At 41.8% G+C, this 16,382-nt stretch overlaps 1 protein-coding gene across 5 annotated transcripts in view; it reads left to right on the forward strand.

Moving 5' to 3' along the window:
- The window catches only part of PRKCE (protein kinase C epsilon), a 478,701-nt gene that overhangs the window by 383,048 nt on the left and 79,271 nt on the right, over window positions 1-16,382 (forward strand). For all 5 annotated transcript variants that reach the window (XR_008891642.1, XM_056568104.1, XM_056568105.1 and 2 more), the window contains one exon: window positions 10,343-10,497. Coding sequence is in view for 4 of the 5 variants with exons in the window: in XM_056568104.1 (XP_056424079.1) it covers window positions 10,343-10,497 (155 nt within the window). In the remaining variant the exon portion in view is untranslated. The remainder of the gene's footprint in view (window positions 1-10,342; window positions 10,498-16,382) is intronic.

Here is a 16,382-nt window from a genome sequence, read left to right on the forward strand (position 1 = left end):
CACCATGCATTCACTTTCTCCCTGAGTCTGCTGTGCTGTGCTGGGTCTCTTCATCCAATCACTACAGGCTGCTCTTTAACCTCGTCTCTGTTTTCATGGATATTTATATAACATGTCACATTGGCAGATGGAAGCTATGAAATTGGAGGCAAATGAAGCTTCAGTATTTCTCCATATAATTCTTTAGGCGCCGTATCCTGATGATATTGAGCCATGATACCGCCATGTGCATGGATTGCAGGACCCATTGTTGACTACGCACCAGGAAGGCACTAATATAAATAATGGAAGATCAAATAGTACAAAATACAAATCATATGATGGAGAGAATTTTGTGATTTGGGATAATTCAGTTATGGAGAGGATATAGGGTTCAGCCAAAGGCTTTCTTTGTTGAATAAGGTAAAACAAACCACTAAGGGACAAAAGGTGAAGTCGCTAAGAAGGTGCCCGGGGTGTAGTATTCCTGTTGGCGGATACTGTCATAGACCTGACTACTCAGGCTTCTATACAGAAACAAAGAAAAATCCGTTTGAAAACCACCAATGTTTATACACAGGATGAAGTGATGAGTTTGCTTAATGCTAATAGTGATAAGTACATATAGTGACAATACAGTTCTTTATACATTATTAAGAGCTGCCACTACAGGCAATATTATGTGGACAGATGTCATTTTATTACTTATAATAGCTTTGTGGAAAGATATGTCTAACGTTTTTTGCCCTGGGAGGTGTTTTCTTATTATGACCCCCTGACTAGAGAAGTAAGGGAAAGGAAGTGACAATTGCTTTATGCAGATGTCTGCCTCAGTATCAGTTTCTGGCCTGATACCTTGAAAATCTTCACCATGACAATTATAACCTTTCTACCAGTGGCCCATAACCCAGTCCTCAACTTATTATATTTTACATGCGCATTAAGCGTTCAGGACTGTATTCCTTGTATTTGATACTCTTGACTTACTGCAGTATTGATAAGCATTATTATCCTCACTTTGTGCACCCATCTGTAGTTTTTGGAGTATACACTTTTTTTAGACTCACTTTTTGTAATGCTCATAGACTTGAGATATAATTCTATATACCTTGTTTCTTTTTTTTTCCTGTTCCTTATACCCCTGATCAGTCCCCCCGAGGACTCTGCTGTTACGGGCAGAAGAAATGCGTAGGGAGGTTCTAGGGCTTAACAGGATATACTAGGGATAGGATCCAGTGTGGGGCCGCCCTGTTAAGAAGGGCATCCTAGGGACAGTGTGTAGGGTTTTAGATCTACAGTATATTACCCACCACTACTCCTAGTTTACCTGGTCCCACCAGCCTGTTCCCCATTGTCATAATATACTAATCAGATCCGTTTTTATATCTGCTTTAGGTATCATTTATCACTATGGTGCATCATTTTGGGGTCCTATTTAATATGTGATTCTTAATGTATTTTAAAAGTAAAGTTTTACATGCTCATCCTCATTTTATGACTTTATCACATTTCTGGCTCAGTAAAGAGGTGGTGACCCTCTAAGCCTATTCAGTTACTGGCCTAATACGTTGAATAGCTTCACTATGACAATATTACCCTCCATACCAGTGGTCTCCAACCCAGTCCTCAAAGCCCACCAATGTTATTTCTAGTTACTCCATTGTAATAGAACAGATAGTGATAGTGATCGAGTGATTATTCCGCAACCTAGGGAAGCGTTGAAGGTGCGTGAGTCATGGTAATGCAGTTTTTCCCAACCAGGGTGTCTCCAGCTGTTTCAAAACTACAACTTCCAGCATTCCTGGACAGCTGTCTGCACATGCTTGGAGTTGTAGTTTTTCAACTGCTGAATGCATCCTGGTTGGAAAACACTACAATCATTTTACTGTGATCAAATGTCGCAGTGGAAGCCTAGTCTCAAAAATGGCCTGCCATCATTCACTTTCTATTATGTGCAGTATAAATAACATAATATTTTATTAGTTTGGACATTATACTGATTATGTTTTTTATATGATAACTCAGTAAAGACTAGGGGGGATTACAATGTTTAATAATAATAATAATAATAATAATAATAATAATAATAATAATAATAATAATAATAAAATATATATATATTTTAAAACTTTTTAAAAATATTTTTGACTTATACATTTAGACTTCCTTTTGGATTCGAAAATGCGGACACTACAATATATATATTTTTATTATTATTATTATTATTTTATTTTTATTTTTTTCAAAATACTGATATTATATGAATCTCCTATTACAGGCCATATTCCTTTTTCCCGCATTGTGCAGAAATTCCCACAGCACTTATCTAATCCTTTCTTGTGGCTCCCAGACCCCTTCTCTCCCAGCTCTATCTGTATACTGCTGCTGCTGCTTTCCCTGGGGGATAAAGATATACCATAGTTATACACCTCCCCTGAAGCTATGTTGACCTTAATTTTTCATGCATTTTTGTGATATTGCTGAAATCGTTATTAAAATTGTCCTTTTTACAAAAAATATATATATATAAATTAAAGGTATTTTTATTTTTCAATAAACAAAAACAGAGGAATACATAGGTATCACATGACAGTATCTGTAGTAACATATCCAAATAGTCTACTTTGGTAAACACAACATGTAAATTCGTATAGGATTTGTCCTCTGGAAGGGGAAAAGGTAAAAAGAAAGGCAACGGAGAAGAGGAGGAAAGCGTGAAAAGATAAGATAAAGGAGAGTGAAAGGCAAGGGAGGGACAGGAGAGGAGAAATTGGAGGGTAAAGGGGGGGGGGGGAGAGAGGGAGAGTGTATAGCCACAGTTCGAGAAGGAGCAAGAAAGAAGGTAGCAAAAAAATTCTCCTTTGTATAGAAATCAAAATAACCGTTAGGCTAAAAAAAACGCCAGAAAAACTGTCACAGCTTTTTCCTATGTTTTCTGGCGTTTTTGCCTTTGAGTGAAAATTGCATTTTTGGCCCATTTGGCGTTTTTTTTTTTCTAAATTTGTTGGGTACCAAAAAAAAAAAAAAGGATGCAGTAGGGATGAACAAAGATGTACCTGACAAAGGGACCTAAAAATGTAACAATAATACAAATGTAGAAAGGGGCCATGTAAATGTAAAAATAATAATATAATTTTTATAATGAATTTTGTAATTTTTTTTATTAGTAATGTATTTTAATAATGTGTTAAAGTGTGTGTGTTTAACTTTTTTCTTTATTTTTTTTTTTTACATTTTTAGGTAGTACTACTACTCCCATCATGGAGCACACTGTTCCATGATGGGAGCAGAAGTTTCTGTACTAATAGACAGAACGTCCTGGGTGTCACTCCTGACACCTGATGCGATCGTCCTATCTATTGCAGAGATGCGGAGTGGCTCTATACAGCACTCGCATCTCTGCTCTCAACTCCGGGCTGGTCAGTGATGTGAATAGAAATTCACATCACTCATTCATATTTTTCTCCCAGAGTGGTGATTGGCCAGATGGTTGCAGCCAATCCCCACTCTCAGCGGGAAATAGGAATCAGTGATGTGAATTTATATTCACATCACTGGCCAGCTGGAGTACAGAGCAGAGATTTGGAGCACAGGAAAAAGCCGCTCCGCATCTCAGGGATGAAGGATGAAGGACGATCGCAGTGGGTGTCAGGAGTCACTCCTGCTGTAATCTGTCCTTAACTGCAGGTACTACTGCTCCCAACATGGAGCGCACTCTGCTCCATTCTAGGAGATGTAGTACCTGCATTAATAGACAGATTGCAAGTGTCACTTATGACACCTGCTGCGATCTGTCTATTAATGCAGGTACAACAGCTCTTAGCATGGAGCAGAGTGGGCTCCATGTTGGGAGCAGTAGTACCTGCAGTTAAGAAAAGATCCCAGCGGCCGCTCTTATATGATCCCTTGCACTGATGTATATATACACCTATTCATATTTCCCACAGAGAGTTGTGATTGGTTGGAACCATCTGGTCAATTACAGCTCTCTGTGGGAAATATGAATACCGTAGGTGTGTATATATATATATAATATACGGCAGTGCAGGGGACCATAGAAGCGCTGCCGGCCTGTATAATCTATATATTATACAGGAGGATCGCAACGGGTGTCAGAAGTGACACCCGTGGCGATCTATCAGTTAGTATATGTACTACTACTTCCATCATGGAACAGTGAGTTCCATACTGGGAGTAGTAGTACTGTCTTAAAAATGTAAAAAAAATAAAGAAAAAAAAGTTAAAAACACACACTTTATTCAACACATTATTAAAATACATTATTAATAAAAAGTTTAACAAAATTAATTATAACAAATATATTATTTTTACATTTTAATAAATAATGCAATTTTTATTATTGTCGGCTACAGTTTTCCTGCCTGCCCACATCATAAATTGATCCCTGTTTAAAATTAACAAAAAATGTGTTATAAAAATGATACATTTCGTTAAAAAGAATTTTTTCCATCATTACTGTATCTTTTTTATTATTTTTTTTAATGGTACCCTACAAAATGTTATTAAAAAAAGGTATCTCCATCACTTTTTTGGATCGCTAAAGTCCAAAAAAGAATAAAAACCGCCGGCAAAAGCGCCAAAGTTAAAACCCACATGGCGTTTTTCTTGGCATTTCTTCACTCCCCTAGACTTTTATGGGAGGAAAACGCCATGATTTTCCTTAAAAAAAAAAAAAAAAAAAGCCAAAGTCTCAACAAGAGGAGCCAAAAATTGCTGAAAAACGCCAAAAGGTTTAAAAAAAAAAAAAAAACGCCAAACTGAAAAACGCCAAGTAGATATGGCATTTTGCATTTCCCTGTTGACTTGCAGCTAACATCAGGCCACAGCATTTTTTCACAAAGAAAACACCATGCGGCTGAATGGGCATTTAAAAAACAAAACAAAAAAACCTAGCCGAAGAGGTCCCTTTACCACCCAGAACATAATCCTGTCTGGCTGCAGCATCATCTTTGTCCCAGCTGAAGCTCTGTGCTCACTCCTGTCCTATCTATCAGACTCTTTTCTGAAAACAGAAATCAGGGGTCATATAGCAGCATTCAGTGACTGGATAAGGAGACCCAGCACAGCAGACTCAGGGAGAAAGTAAATGGATGGTGAGTGAGGGCGGGTTTAGAGCTTGCCTCAGATACGCCCCTTCCTGAGCAGTGGATGTCAGAATGAGTGAGCAGCAGAACAGAGGGATTTTTCTGGCAAATACACCTAGACACATAATAAAGACATGTAAAGCATCTGCATGACCTAGTGAGTAACATATATAAGCTTCCTTTTTTTTTTTTTACTGTGGTATGACAGGTGCCCTTTAAATGGGGGGTATGGAAAAAATGCAAATGATTCTCACATAATGGTTGTATAGGGGAGTTGTTACTTATGCAGTTCCTAACATATCTGTTAAGGGTCACCAAAGGTGAATTGACACAAGACACATTATTTGAAGGGCTATGACAAAAGCATGCGGTCTTGTATCTTGCCAAGATTGTGCAAATCTAGCCAGGGAGCTAAGTGTTGTTTTCCTTTGAGCTGTTATTGCTTCTCGGCATTGGCAACTCTTGGTATTTAGTGTAATTGCACAAGTCTGCTAAAGCATGGGAACGGTTGTCAGCTTTGAACTACTTCTTCAATGTGCTTACTTAGAAGAATACTCCAGTCTCGGGAGAATAAATATACCGTACGTGTGTGAGTTACTGATCAGTTGAGGTTTGTGCTGCCCGTTTCCCATCATACATTTTATGGTTCTTAATATCCTGCCATAGCACCACAAGGGAAGGTCAGCCGTCCTGAAGGGTTCAGGAGATTTTGTGGAATACAGGTGTAGAGGACTGGTGGATGTGATTCTAATAGACTTAAAGGAAAACTTTCAGCCTGTTCACCCACACTAAACCCACATTAGATTATAGTGTGGGTGATCAGGAGTCCAACGATAAGTCACTTACTTAAATATGTCCAGTAGGTCCTGAGATATGTCCCCCAGAAGATCCTCTGCTGAATTCAGTGAATCACGTTCAGGGGGTGGGGCTTCACATGGGGTGGGGCTTCGTGACACCACTTCACTAGGATGTGGAGTCACAGAAAATGGATATGCAAATTGAGCTACTGAAGCCCCGCCCCCTGCATGTGATTCACTGAATTCAGCAGAGGATCTTCTGGGGGATATATCTCAGGACCTACTGGACATATTTAAGTGACCCCTCTTTGGACTCCTTTTCACCCACACTATAACCCAGTGTATTGGGTTTGCATTGGTGAACAGGCTGATAGTTTTACTTTAACATCTGATGAAAATATTGTTGGCTTATGTCCTGATAACAAAACTTCTGGTCACGAATTTATTGGACATTGCAGGATTCCAAATATCCATCTAGATCAGTGTCTACTTCCGAGAAGAAGAGAAGAGCCTACGGGGCAACCCACACAGCGTCTCCCTAGTAATCTGAAATGGGCATGCATCTCGTTCAGGCAAAACGGAATAGTGCAAACATATCCTGAAAAGAAGGAAAATGGAGCTTTCTCCCGGGCAGTCTTCAGAACTTTGATTTTATTTTTTCATAGAAAACATAAAAAAAAGGGCAGGCTACAACTGTTTCATGCCGGGCTACAATTGTTTCATGCCGGAATTGTGCTTCCTCATTTTTGTTTCTGTATTACAGCTGCAAGTCTTGGTCCGACCACGGGTCTAATAACTTGAACTGAATGCATCATTGAAATCTATTATTTTTTCAGTAGGTGTCATAACATCTGTGATTGGGCCAAGACTTGAAGCCATAATGCAGTCGCAAAAATTTGTCCGTATTGTGTTTGTCTAAAACTGGCCTTAGAATGTAGCATTCCGAAAGGTAAAATTCTACTTTGGACATGAAAGCTCAAAACATCCCTGGTCATGAAAGGGTAAAAGGGGTATTCCAGGGTATAACTTTTATGAAAAATTATGCTTAGGCATGTGCTAAAAAAGAAAAAAAAAAGTGGTCGTCCCCTTTAAGAAATCAGTGCTAAGTCTTTGGTATGGCTACAAGTTTAGAGATTGGGTTTATGGTGTGAATATGATTAAAGTGTACCTGTCGTTTAAAATACTTTTTATATAATGTCGATACTATTCTATGTATATTTGTAAAATCCATTGGTTAATAAAATTGTACATGTTTGGGTGAAAAATGCTGTTCCTGCAGCTATTGCCTATGTGTCTCTGAGGAGTTCAAATACAGGAAGTGAGGTCAGGACAATCAGGGCTCTGTGCAGGCTCCTGGTTGTGTAAGCCAGGAGTGTGTCATAGAGCCTCAGTGCACAGAGCCTGCTTGTCCTCACTGTACAGAGCCCTGCTTGTTCTCAGTGTACAGAGCCTGCTTGTCCTCAGTGTACAGAGCCCTACTTGTCCTCAGTGCACAGAGCCCTGCTTGTCCTCAGTGTACAGAGCCCTGCTTGTCCTCAGTGTACAGAGCCCTGCTTGTCCTCAGTGTACATAGCCCTGCTTGTCCTGAGTGCTCAGAGCCCTGCTTGTCCTCAGTGTACAGAGCCCTGCTTGTCCTCAGTGTACAGAGCCCTGCTTGTCCTCAGTGTACAGAGCCCTGCTTGTCCTCAGTGCACAGAGCCCTGCTTGTCCTCAGTGCACAGAGTCCTGCTTGTCCTCAGTGTACAGAGCCCTGCTTGTCCACAGTGCACAGAGCCCTGCTTGTCCTCAGTGTACAGAGCCCTGCTTGTCCACAGTGTACAGAGCCCTGCTTGTTTTTGCATTTTAATTTTTTACTCATCACCTTCTAAAAATCATAACGCTTTAAATTTTGCACATAAAATTCCATATGATGGCTTATTTTTGCACCACCAATTCTACTTTGCAGTGACATTAGTCATTTTACCCAAAAATCCACCGCGAAATGGAAAAAAAATTCATTGTGCGACAAAATTGAAGAAAAAAAGTCATTTTGTAACTTTACAGGTACGCCCTGAGTCCTTAAGGATCGGGGATGCAGGGCGTATGCATACGCCCTGCGTCCCCAAGAGGTTAAAGGGGTACTCTGGTGGAAAACTTTTTTTTTATGAACTGTTGCCAGAAAGTTAAACAGATTTGTAAATTAAAAAGGAAAATTATGTGTGCAGCTCGCAACCAAAAAATCTGAGGTATAAGTGGTTAATAAAGTCGATCCTCACCGACCAATTTATAAAAAAGAAATATTAAAAAACATTAACCACACCTCAAGGATTTTACCATACAAAATGATTACACAATGGTACACAATGATTGATGGAAAAAATGATAGATGGAGACAATTTGTTTCCATCTATCATTGTGTACCATTTGTTATGGTAAAATCCTTGAGGTGTGGTTAATGTTTTTAAGATTTGTAAATTTAAATTCTACTAAAAAATCTTAACCCTTCCAGTACTTATTAGCTGCTGAATACTACAGAGGAAATTCTTTTCTTTTTGGAACACAGTGCTCTCTGCTGACATCACGAGCACAGTGCTCTCTGCTGACATCTCTGTTCATTTTTGAAACTGTCCAGAGCAACATATATTTGCTATGGGGATTTTCTCCTACTCTGGACAGTTCCTAAAATGGACAGCGATGTCAGCAGAGAGCACTGTGTTCCAAAAAGAAAATAATTTTCTTAGTAGTATTCAGCAGCTAATAAATACTGGAAGGATTAAGATTTTTTAATAGAAGTAATTTACTAATCTGTTTAACTTTCTGGCACCAGTTGATTTAAGAAAAAAAAGTTTTTCACCGGAGTACCCCTTTAAGTAAATTATAGAATACGTTCACCTTTGTACATCAGTTTTATCGGTGCATTTATCTGACCTGTCATCCTCACTTGTCTAATCCGGTACTTGCAGCTCTAACACGAGCGGGGTTAATTTGTATTCAGCAAAAGGAGCTGGAGAATTCACCTTGAGCAGATTTTCAGAACCGGTTACCTAGATAACTGTTGTGACAACAAATGTGGAGCAAAGACATAACAAGAATAACATCGTATCACTAATTATTAACTATTGTCCATTTGATTTTGCATTGTCGTCTACATACCTGATTCTCCTGTCTATTGGTAAAGACTATTCTGGTCTTTAGGTGGCCATACTTATTTACATAGTTTGTAAGGGTGAAAAAAAGACAAGAGTCCATCAAGTTTGACCTATAATCCTACCGAGTTGATCCAGAAGAAGGCAAAACCCTTATGAGGCTGATGCCAATTGCCCTATACCAGTGGGACAAATATCCTTGGGTAACTCCAAATATACCCTACCCTATAAATTCTATCCCCATAAATCTAGCATACACATACAGTAGGTAAAATGTTAGAGAAACCCAGCGATTTTACTAGGACATGTTGGCCATATATTGTCTATGGGGTTGTCCCTACTTTCCCTAAAGGGCAGATATGAGGTGAAAGAAGGCTTTTGGAATTTAATGTTCCCGATTCTTTTATTTCAGGGGAGGTAAGCAGCCACCAGAAGTCTATAGCAGTAGCTTATTTCCTTTTCCCCATTTATATCAAATACATGTGTATGAGGGTTCCAGTAGAATAGCTATCGGCAAATACCCTGAAAGTAAAATGGTTGTCGGTGACTTTATATCCCTCTGGAACATTTGTTGGGACAATTCAGAATACCCCCCCCCCCCCCCCCCCCCTTACATGTTCATAGGTAGCAGATCTTCTCAAAATTAGTAGGTTTAGATAACTTAGCATTGCTTTACTCACCTTTTAGGTCACATGTAAAAGCAAAGTGGAGAAACCTTAAAGGGGTACTCCGCTGCCCTGCTTCCGGAGCTCTGCTCCCCAGCGTCCGGAAGTTTATTGTTCCTAACGCTGTGTGCGGGCTTCCGTGTTCAGGGCCTCCCCTCGTGAGGTCATGCCGCCCCCCTCGTGAGGTCACGCCCGCCCCCTCAACGAAAGTCTATGGGAAGGGGGCGCGACGGCCGTCGCGCCCCCTTCCCATAGACTTTCGTTGAGGGGGCGAGCGTGACGTCATGAGGGGCAGCCCTGAACACGGAAGCCCGCACACAGCGTTCGGAACAATAAACTTCCGGACGCTGGGGAGCGGAGCTCCGGAAGCAGGGCAGCGGAGTACCCCTTTAAGTGACTTGAGTCCAATGAGACACGAAGGCATTGTGAACCTACATATTGAAGGCCCTATTGAAACCTGCATTCCTGTTATTGCACTTGGGACAAATTAATAAGTCTTGGGGTAAATGCTTGCAACGTATTTCAAGAAATATATTAAAGCGTTTTTATGCCTTAAAGCTTCTTAAAACAATACAAAAGTAAAGTTTCAAACTAGCTGTAAAAACATGAAGAGGTAAAATGTTATCTATAGATAGCCATACTAATAATATCTTATGTTTTTTTTCTTACAGGATCGTCTCTTTTTTGTCATGGAGTATGTAAATGGTGGAGACTTGATGTTTCAGATCCAGCGTTCACGGAAATTTGACGAACCACGGTCACGATTTTATGCTGCGGAAGTAACCTCAGCCCTCATGTTCCTTCATCAGCATGGGGTCATATACAGGTATAGAGGCATTATCTATCTTACTTTAAAGGGGTACTCCACTGGCCAGCGTTGAACTAAATGTTCCAAACGCTGTTTTTGTGCTGTGGGGGTCGGCCATGTCCCTCGTGATGTCACAGCCACGCCCCCTCAATGCAAGTCTTTGGGAGGGGGCATGACTGAAGCCACGCTCCCTCCCATCGACTTGCATTGAGGGGGCGTGGCTGTGACGTCAGGCGGGAACGTGGCCGACCCCCGCAGCGCGAAAACAGTGTTCGGAACATTTCACTGGCCAGTGAAGTACCCCTTTAAGCGATAAGTAAGGGTTATGGATATTTGGTAGTCCATAGAGGAAAGGGGGAAAAAGCATATAAAGTGTTATTGAATTTCGATTCCCCATCACACAGCAATGCTGGATTGGCGCTAAATGGGCTCTGCTATAAATTGTCACCAGTTAGCAGCTGGTACGTGATGGACGCGTTCCATAGCAATGCACTGAGCCTGATAAAATGTTCACTAGAAACTCATCAGCTGGTAAAGACGTTGCAGGAAGGCTCTGTTCATATCCGTGGTCATCAGTCCTGTTTTATTGCTCCATCAAAGGAGCAGAACAATGAACCTGATGGAGTGCCAGGTCCGTCGCACGACAGACACCAATGGTGCCTGATGGAACTAATTGACTAGTAATAGGGTTTTCCTGACAGCAGTTAGAAAACTTAGTTTCAGAAATTCTTTTGGTTTGTTTTTAAATTCTCAGCCCGGTTCTCATCGGGCAGCGTAATAGAGTGTCAAAGGACTATGCGTTTCTGGTGGCCCCATATTGTTACATCATAATGATGGTTCAGGCACTGAGCTTTAGGTATGTTGACGAGAAAATAAAAAAGTTAATGCTTTTTAAATGTGGAGATAGAAAAATGAATGTATTTTTCTGTTCATGGCCTAATCTTGTCCTTATCGGATTGTGGAGTCCGACCCTCTAGTGAGCACTATGGCTTCTTTATTACCAGACACACCGCCATACATTTGGTAATGTTCTGATTTTACAGCTTATCCTATAGAAGTGATTGGGATGAGCAGCAATACCAGATACAGCCACTACTAAATGTATGACACTGTGTCTGGTGAATAAAGAATTGGCTTTACCAATATGATAGTAATTGCCTATCCTAAATTATAGAAAACTATTTTAAGGGCAGGGCCACACAGGGCGCATCCACAGCGTATTCGACGCTGCAGATGCACTGACAGCAGTCACAGAGGGACTGCAGATCGAGCTCCTGGCCGCAGCTGGGGGCTTGCTTTACAGTCGCTCTGTGACTTTCATTGGTGCATCCCTAGCGTCAAATACGCTGCGGATGCGCCCCGAGTGACCCTTCCCTTAAAGGACTTTTCTATAACTTAGGATAGGCAATTACTATCATAAATATGCTGCAGATGCTTTTCCGGGTTAGTACGAATGATGGTGAAGGGAGCTACTGCATGTTTCACCCTGTTATAACTTATGAATGCTGTAGGTGTCAGCACTGGGACCCGGTGCGATCTAAAGTTTTAACATATCTGGATCACATATATAAATGACAGGAAAGCTTTTAGTACCAAACTAGGCCTAGTCATTGAGGGGTTTATAGAAAACAGCCCCTCATTTTGGTACTTTGTTAATTAGCCGAAGCTGGCAAAAGAGCACCCGGTATGGAGAACCCGTATGTCCATGCATTACGCAGATGGCCCATTGGTTTGAATGGGAACTGTGGAATACTTCAGTAGTAAATTAAAAGAATTGTAAATATTCCACATCAGCTGTACAACATTATCATTGGCTTCTGAGTGCAAGTAATTTGCACCATGGCACCATGCTGCAGGGCACAAGGGGCTTGGCATTGCATGGGTCCTTGCCTTTTGCCCGGCACTGTGCTCTGACCTATAGATTCACATGGTTTACTTCTGTTGCATCATCTAGGTTGTATGAAAGGTTTCCACACCTGAGCGGTTACTGTAAATCATCAGGTGTTATCAGGAAAACAGCAGAATATGTGCTTGTTCCAGTTTGCTTGCTGAAGCACTTTAGGCTGTTTATCTTTTCGGAGGGTTGAGGCTTCAGAAGCGCCTGCAGCCATCACCAGCTGTGTGCCAACACTCTAATCCAAATACAGGTTTACGAAATGCCTGGCACAGAGTGGCCCTGGAGTGACCCTGCCGAGATCAAGGCAATCTCTTCAGCTCGTTCCCTTGCGTCTCTAACTCGTTGGCACTTCCTGAGTTTGTTTCGCTCGTCTCCAGAGTAAATGGGCAGCAGATGGGAGGCTTTCAAGTCCGTGCCCTTTCCTCCCATCACTCTTGAGTCATGTACAGGAAGAGGCTCTGCTGTAGACAGACAGGCTTGTTCCTCCTTACCATTACTGGATGGTTTGTCTCTATAAGAAGTTAATACAAAGTTTCCCAAATGGAGGAAGCGCCTAGGTCCACCGTGGCTCATCTGCAATTTACTTTACATAAACAGAGCTAATTTTACTGCAAGGGTCAACTGTGACTTATGTAACATTGATGCTACACAATATACAGAAGCATTCGCAACCTACACCCTTTTTATTAGATCAAATCAGAGAGGAAACAATAATAAAGAGCTACACGTCCACAGGCACACAAGACGGTCATAGTGCAAAAAATACAGAACGTGCCGATGGGGTGGGGGGGGGGGGGGGTGCGCTTCCTTTTTGTCTCCAAACCCTTCTAACTGAGCACATAAGATAATGGCAAAGGATCAACATAAAAATCCCAATTCATTGTAATCATTACAGATGTCCCGATACCGTGCTGATACCTTACATTTGCACAGGTAATACCCATCCTGATACCTGCAGACCATATAACAAAACAAACCCTCTCACCTTCCCTATTCTCCCATACCAAGGTCTTATCATCATTCGCTCCGTTATCCAGATTTGGACCTGCCCCGTGATGATAATTTCATTGCACTTCGGCTTGCAGGAGAAAGTCTCCTGCACCACTAAAAGAGTGAAGGATGTAGAGGCCTCAGCGTGGGAGCGGAGGGAAAGTCAGTGGGATTTTTATTATTTTCTTTTGGAGGAGACTTATTGGCAGAAATTACTTAATGGGACATTTACCTAATAGGAGGTTTCCTACCTACCTGACTACCTACCTACTGGGGGCTTCTAATAGGGGGATGCTTTACCTACCTACCCACTGGGGCTTCTACCTAATAGGGGGATTCCCTGCCTTTCTATCTTCAGGGGCTTCTACCTAATAGGGGAGATTCCCGACTTACTTACTGGGGGCTTCTACTTAATAGAGGGATAAGCGAGTATAGGACCGTCGCCCATTTGGGTGCTGCCATTTTGAGGGGGATTTCCATGTTGGTAGGGACAGTGGTTGGGGCAAAATTCTGGTCTGCACTGATCCTAACCCTAAGTGTGATGTATAAATCTACCTTTGGTGGCCGATATTGCAAGGGAAAACCATAACCAACCATGCATTTCATTATGATGGACATTTAGATCGTTGGCATGAGTCCACAAATACAGCTACAGAACTTTCTGTTCTGATTCACCGCAATGGATTTCAGGTGGGAGATCATGATGTCCATATCCACTAACATGTCATATGAACTGGAGTTTACTTTATGATACCGTTAAAATTCTGAATCCCTACAGGCAACACTAGAGGAGCTCACTGCAATAGATATATACAGCTCTCAATAGAATTAACATAACTTTTGATCATATAAATTATTGAAAAAAATGTAAATAATTTTCCTATTGTATGATAGAAGCTAAAGAGTTTTTTGAAAATATATGTTATTGCTTTCTAGGTGAGGGGTTAGTGTTATACCTAATGGTAAACTTCCAATGTGAATCCCTGAAGTTTTTATAAAAATAGTATGACTGTTCAGGTTTACAGGGCAACCGCAGCTGTTGAATTTCCTTTCTTGGTGAAAATTACTTATTTTTTGGTAACATTAGATCAGGAAAATATTCCATAATGCCATACATTAGGTGGCCGCCCCTGTACTGGGATTTGGTTTTCATTGTCTTTTTAAAATAACTCGGATACCTGGATATTTCCTCTTTACATGGTTTAGTGATTGACATTTTGTTACGGTTACCTAATTTGGTGAAACCCGCATGACCCCAGTCGACTTCAATGTCCCTTTCTTTCATGCCCTTTACTAGCTCATGAATAGAGTACGATTAGCTGGAACACTCCTATCCATCTTTTCCTGGAAAGAAATGTGGGACACAAGTTAAAGCTTTAAAACGTGACAGTGATAGAATTGTTTTTAAGGCAGTCAAACACTAATATTTTTGTTCTAGCTGCTTGGTTTGGCTGTGCCTCCGTCTGTGGCTTATCTGCCTTCACTTTATCTAACATCTTATTCTGAATTACAGACGTGTTCCATTTTATACGTGCACAAGTAATTTTGTAGTTTTATTCAAATATTTCCAGAAATTTCTACAATTTAAACAATATAAAAATAAAAATAAACCTGCTTTATATGATCATGAACTATACAGCAAAATGGCAGAGCTTCTCATGTTACAGTATTCCAAAACCGATATGGAGTGAACAAGTGTGACCTCTTAATTGGGTTGTTCAATGTCACGTTGGTCAGCGAAACATGCTGCCCTGAGCTAACCCAGATCACTGTCCCTGCCTTTTAGGGTACGCCCCTCCTTAATAGAATGGCCCCAACCATGGTGCCAGACCCTTGTTGTACTACAGTCCAAGGCATAGTTAAATCCAGTACTATAACCAAAGACAGTACAGAGACAGACAAACAGTCAAATAGTAATATGGACCGATCTAATCTCAGAGTGTTTTCAGTATAAATACAGAAAACAAAATAATAGTTGGGTCACTTAGCCAAGGGTCAATATACACAGGATAGATCGAGTAAGGAGCAATTCAGGAGCTAGTGCAGAAAGAACTCAAACACAGTCAAAGAGTAACAGACTGGATATATATATATCCCACCTGAGAAGCAAGCAGATGCCGAGGTTAGATGTAATTGGCCCATTGTCCAAGTCTCCTAATTAGCCTGGGCTTCATCACAGGAACACAGGATGCATCAGCCAAACTCAGGAGAAATTGACCCTTCTGCCAGAACCAGATTCACTCATTACACTCACCTTGTATTTGTCACGATTCGGCTGGCAGGTGGTGGATCCTCTGTGCCAGAGAGGGATTGGCGTGGACCGTGCTGGTGGACCAGTTCTAAGTTGCTACTGGTATTCACCAGAGCCCGCCGCAAAGCGGGATGGTCTTGCAGCGGCGGTAGCAACCAGGTCGTATCCACCAGCAACGGCTCAACCTCTCTGACTGCTGAAGATAGGCGCGGTACAAGGGAGTAGACAAGAGCAAGGTCGGACGTAGCAGAAGGTCGGGGCAGGCAGCAAGGATCGTAGTCAGGGGCAACGGCAGGAGGTCTGGAACACAGGCTAGGAACACACAAGGGAACGCTTTCACTGGCACAATGGCAACAAGATCCGGCGAGGGAGTGCAGGGGAAGTGAGGTATAAATAGGGAGTGCACAGGCGAACACACTAATTAAGCTAACTGCGCCAATCAGTGGCGCAGTGGCCCTTTAAATTGCAGAGACCCGGCGCGCGCGCTCCCTAGGGAGCGGGGCCGCGCTCGCCGGGACAAGACCGACGGAGAGCGAGTCAGGTACGGGAGCCGGGATGCGCATCGCGAGCGGGCGCCTCCCGCATCGCGAATCGCATCCCGGCTGGGAGAGGTATCGCAGCGCACCCGGTCAGCGGGTCTGACCGGGACGCTGCAATTGCGAGGATGTAGCGAGCGCTCCGGGGAGGAGCGGGGACCCGGAGCGCTCGGCGTAACAGTATTGTTGTGTAGGCAACTCATTAGATGTTTGGATGTATATATATGCT

This window comes from Hyla sarda, chromosome 3, assembly GCF_029499605.1.
Source record: "Hyla sarda isolate aHylSar1 chromosome 3, aHylSar1.hap1, whole genome shotgun sequence".
Classification (NCBI taxonomy): Eukaryota; Metazoa; Chordata; class Amphibia; order Anura; family Hylidae; genus Hyla; species Hyla sarda.